Source organism: Cicer arietinum, chromosome 4, assembly GCF_000331145.2.
Source record: "Cicer arietinum cultivar CDC Frontier isolate Library 1 chromosome 4, Cicar.CDCFrontier_v2.0, whole genome shotgun sequence".
In the NCBI taxonomy this organism is placed as follows: Eukaryota; Viridiplantae; Streptophyta; class Magnoliopsida; order Fabales; family Fabaceae; genus Cicer; species Cicer arietinum.
Window position 1 is genome coordinate 56,061,774 of NC_021163.2, and position 5,317 is coordinate 56,067,090.

Here is a 5,317-nt window from a genome sequence, read left to right on the forward strand (position 1 = left end):
CTTTCCCTATGCTAGCTAAATTTCAATTAAAGATGAACTTATAATTATATGTGGACTATAAGTATAAGAGTGTATTTTGTTGGATCATTTTGACAGAAAAATTCGACCAAAGATGACACTCCCCATCTTCTTGAGGCTGGCGGTTCTTGGATTCCTTGAGTAAGACACTTCAATACCTTACAATTTAATTATCATCATTCATTACTATATTCGCGGGTATATCGAATCCTACATTTTGTTTCTTAGTTTCTTCTATTTCATGTCTCTTCATGGGCCCTTGTTAAAATTATTTTTAAGTACACATGCATGCATGCCTTTAATATATGGTTAATGAGAATTATATTTTCACTTACTGCCTGATTTAAGATTAAGGTCTTAGACCTCTAAATAATTTATTAATAAAAAGATCTTATATTATATCATTTATAATTCTAAAATAAATAAAATTTTATCTAAAATTATTATTGTTATGAAAAATATTAAAGTGGTCTACTTTATTATCAATTGAAAATAAATATTATATGAATATAAATTATGTTAATTAATAAATAATTTTATATTTTAAAACTTCTAAAAAAATAAAAATAGAAACTTTTGTTAATAATGTTAATAAAATAATATTATGGACTTTTAAAATTCTCATCTTAAAATTTATTTTCTCATTTATATGTGTTGGGTCAGATATTAATTTTAGTTATTGAATTATTTAAAATTAACTATTTTCCCATTAGAATTGATTGAATAATTGTTGGAAATAATTAATTGTACAATAGTGTAAGAGATAAATTAACGTGTGTTTTTTTTTTATTACATAGAAAGAAAAATATATTTTTTATTGAAAAATATAAAGATCCAAAGAGAACAAATATAGTTTATAGATGTTGAATTGTCTTCAACTTTTCTTTCAAAAAAAATCTTCAATTTTTTGAGTATATAGTAGTAATAGTATAATTTTATAATTTCAAAAAATTTATTTAATGATAATAATATTGTCATCATATTTTATCACTTATGTTTGATAATTTTTTATATACAAAATTATACTATATAATCTTGCCCAACTAATCAAAATTTCTGAATTTGTCCTACTTATTATTTTAGTAGATTTTCAATGTAAAGGTAGGCTTAATTATCTAAAAAGAGACCATGCTTATTTATTTGGAATTACCTTTAGACTTCGACATACGTTAGACAAGTTGGCTGCTTCTATTATGCACGTATCTTGCTAAACACCAAACACTTAAAAGAATTAAAGTTTTATTTTATTCTTTTGAAAAAAAAAGTTTAAATATTAGATATTGTGCTTACGTAATTCACAATCTCCCAACATATATAAGAGAAATGCGACGACAAGACAATGGAGCTACTGCTTCATATTGGCCTGCCGTTTCGAGTGGACACGTCATACGCAAGAAACTATAAGCTACCCACCACAAAAATAATATTTAACAAACATTAAGTTTTGTAATTGAGAAATATATTTTCGCATCTACCGACAATTATTAATGTTAAACACGTGTTTTCACTACAACTTAAATATTTGAAAAAAATAATCAACAATAATTAATGTTAAACACGTGTTTTCACTACAACTCAAATATTTTTAAAAAATAATCAGCTTTATTTATATATACCGTCTAATTAGCTTTTTTTATTATTTAATCAATTACAATATTTAAATTATTAATATATTTAATTTTGACTGTAATTATTTATAAAATTGCTCATATAATTAATTATAATTTATCAATTTTGTAAAATTTCTGTATTAATGTGCATTAAAATTAAACACAAAAGTAATATTTTTGATTATTTTTTAAAGATAATTAAATTATAATATAATCAACAAAAGTTAAAGTTAATTTTATTCAGTTGACTTTCATCAAAAACTATCTCATATATGTGTATTACTATCATTATTAGCACCATTAATTTAAAATAATTGATTCTATGCAATAATTCATAATAAGGTTTTAAAATTATTCCTATGTATTCATTTAATAATTTAAACTTTTGAAGCAATTAATTTATTGTGTGGTAATTAGTTTGCATCCTATGAGTTAATTTCTCTCAATAGAGTTGAAATGTTCTCTATGTTTCAAAAAAAAAAAAAAAAAGAGCCACATGCTAATTAATCATGCCTTGAACAATTGAAATGTGTGTTTTATAAGTCTAAAAATATATTTATGGTATTCGTAATATAGTACCGATTATAATTTAAAGAGCATCAAAGTACATGATGAAACAGCATAAAAGCTAGAGAGTATTCTAAGGAATCTATCATCTATCTAAATTAGGAAATAGGCACATCTTTTGTACTTTGAGATAACTAACTTTTATTTTCATAGATTTTGTTTTGGTTTGATTTCATCCTATAAAATAAATTGTATAAGAGTTACAAAGTAATTACATATTCTATTTTATTATTTTACCTAATAACTTATAATTTGTTTAAACAGGCCAGTGCTTGATCAAAACTTGTACAACATGGGAATGAAGAACACATCAACAACGTTTGCATCTGCCACCGTTAACATTCTACCAGCTATTACTTTTATAATGGCAATCATTTTCAGGTAACTAAAAGCTTCAATCACTTCACCACAATAATTAATTAATGGCAATTGTGCGCTTAAGCAAGCAAGAAAAGATAGTTGCATTTCTGGCTATAGTCCAAAAATATGTGGAAAGGCCACACTTTGCATTGTAGGGGACCCATTCATTTATTAAAGTCTTTCAATAATCAAAATTATGGCATTAATTTAAATTACAAATAATGATTTAATTTTTGAAGTTGAAACTAAAAACTTTAGAGAATTTTATTGCAACTTCGTAGATATTTATTATTTTACATCATCATAATATAAGTCACATAATTTAAAATTTGTTACGTTGTCGCTTTTAGTTAAAAAATCATAACGACATATTAAAATTGATAAATTTTAACTAAATGAATCAATTTTATGAATTAAGTGATTGAATTCAAGTGATTGTTTGAGAGAATCTCAATTCAAATTCTTATTAGAACAATTTTTGATTAAATTTTACTAATCTATTAACCGAATTCTGAATTATTAAAATGACAGTATCACGATAATCATAAAAATTCAAATGAATCTGTGATAATAAATATTCATACCGAACTTGATTAGAAACATAAATAACACATATAATGGTATATGATATCTAATGAGAAAAATTGAATGAATTGAAATGCAGATTAGAAACAGTAAACTTGAGAAAAATTCACAGCATAGCAAAGGTAGTTGGAACAGTGGTAACAGTATCAGGAGCAATGGTTATGACATTGTACAAAGGCCCTGCCCTTCAAATAATAAAGGGACAAGCAGCAAGCCAGCATAACAGTTCAACCACAGACTCCTCTGAACAAAATTGGGTGCTTGGCACTCTAATGCTCATATCTAGTTGTGGTGGTTGGGCTAGCTTCTTTATCTTGCAAGTATGTATTCATTTTTATATCTTAATTAATTTCACACATAATAATTCAACACATATTAATAATCACTTGTGAATTTCAGTCTTTCACATTGAAGATGTACCCAGCAGAACTCTCTATGACAGCTTGGATTTGCTTTTTGGGTATCTTTGAAGGTGCTATTGCAACTTTTATATTTGAACGTGACATGAGTGTTTGGTCTTTAGGCTTCGATTCTAGGCTTCTAGCTTGTGTTTACTCTGTAAGTACCCTTTGTAATTAATTAATTAATTAATTAATTTTTCTTTTTACTTTGTAATTGATTGATTAATTACCCTTTCAATCTTTGATGTGTTGTAGGGTATAGTGTGTTCTGGAATGGCATACTATATACAAGGAGTTGTGACAAGGGAACGTGGCCCTGTCTTTGTTACTTCCTTCAGTCCTTTATGTATGATTATCACAGCTGCTTTGGGTGCTGTTGTCTTGGCTGAACAAACTCATTTGGGAAGGTATCCAATCTTTTAATTCATTATTCATTATATATACCCCTTTTCTTTTTTATTTATTTATTTAGATTATCAAATTAACATTTTTTTAATGTAATTTGTAGTATAATTGGAGCAATTATCATTGTGTGTGGACTTTACACTGTGGTGTGGGGGAAAAGCAAAGATAGTGTGAACAATACAATTGATACAACACAAAGTGAGGGACAAGAATTGCCAATAAAAGATGGTACAAGAAAAGGGTCAGACATTTTTGAAAATATTGAGGTTAATGTTCCTGGAGATATCAAGGTTGCAGGAAAAAATGTCAAACCATAAGCAATCATAGTTCCTTTAGAATTAATTAACATCACAAATTTTCATACTTTAATCAAGTCAAAGAGAGATTTGGTGCACTTGTACAAATCTTTCCCAATGCCCTTACCACTGCCTTTTCATATATATTTTCCTTTCTTTAACTTTTTTTTTGTTTGTTTCTCAAACTAAGAGTATAAATAAAATGTTTTGTCTCTATTTTTGTCATTTCCCTTCTTGTTCTTTTATTTTTATTTACATTAGAGTGTGTCCTCATTTTAAGATAAAAATAATAGAAAATACAAATTTTTAGTTGAAAAAAAATTATAAATAAAATAACTTCAATGAAGAATAAAATAAAATAAAAAACTACATTTAAAATTTGATATTATCCTCTTTATATATAGTTTAAATATAATAAAAAATTTGAACACTTTCAAATAGTGAAAAGTCGAACTATAACTCTTATGCGCAGAAAAAAAGCTTATCAAAATGAATTATGTGTTATAAACTAAAAATAGTGGGAGTGGCGGGTATGGGCCCTTCCCTCCCTTGATATATATATATATATATATATATATATATATATTAATTTTTTACAAATAAATTTAAAACAATTCAAACTTATTTTTTCAGGCTATAACTTACAATAAAACTTATTCATCTCATCACTTTCGTCATGAGTTCAGACTCACTACTACATATTCATTAATGGCTTCCACAATTACTCACAAGGTAACAACTTCTTTGTACCATTTAAAGTGTATATATATATATATATATATATATAATAAAAAATTAATATAATTGTTGCATTAATATAATATTTTGTTTTCTTTTTAGATAAAAAAAAAATTACTCCTTTTGCTTAATAATGAATATTTATGTAAAAAATTATCTTAAAATAAATATTATTTTTTTTATTTTTAGTATAATATTAATTATTATTGTAATTGTATTCTCTAATTACACATACATAAATTTATTCTTACAATAATAAACAAAACATTCTTCTACAAAAATTCTAAAGCAAGTTAAAAGAAAATGCTAGCCAAAGCAAATATTACATTAAAAAAAA

The 5,317-nt window shown here is 25.3% G+C and overlaps 1 protein-coding gene across 1 annotated transcript in view; it reads left to right on the top strand.

Moving 5' to 3' along the window:
• LOC101510267 (WAT1-related protein At1g44800) overlaps positions 1–4,467 on the top strand; it is a 5,952-nt gene extending 1,485 nt beyond the window's left edge. The window contains exons 2-7 of the mRNA XM_004498271.3: positions 97–159; positions 2,460–2,576; positions 3,220–3,460; positions 3,540–3,698; positions 3,797–3,948; positions 4,050–4,467. Coding sequence (XP_004498328.1) covers positions 97–159; positions 2,460–2,576; positions 3,220–3,460; positions 3,540–3,698; positions 3,797–3,948; positions 4,050–4,263 — 946 coding nt within the window. The 3' untranslated portion in view covers positions 4,264–4,467. The remainder of the gene's footprint in view (positions 1–96; positions 160–2,459; positions 2,577–3,219; positions 3,461–3,539; positions 3,699–3,796; positions 3,949–4,049) is intronic.
• The last annotated feature ends 850 nt before the right edge of the window (positions 4,468–5,317 follow it).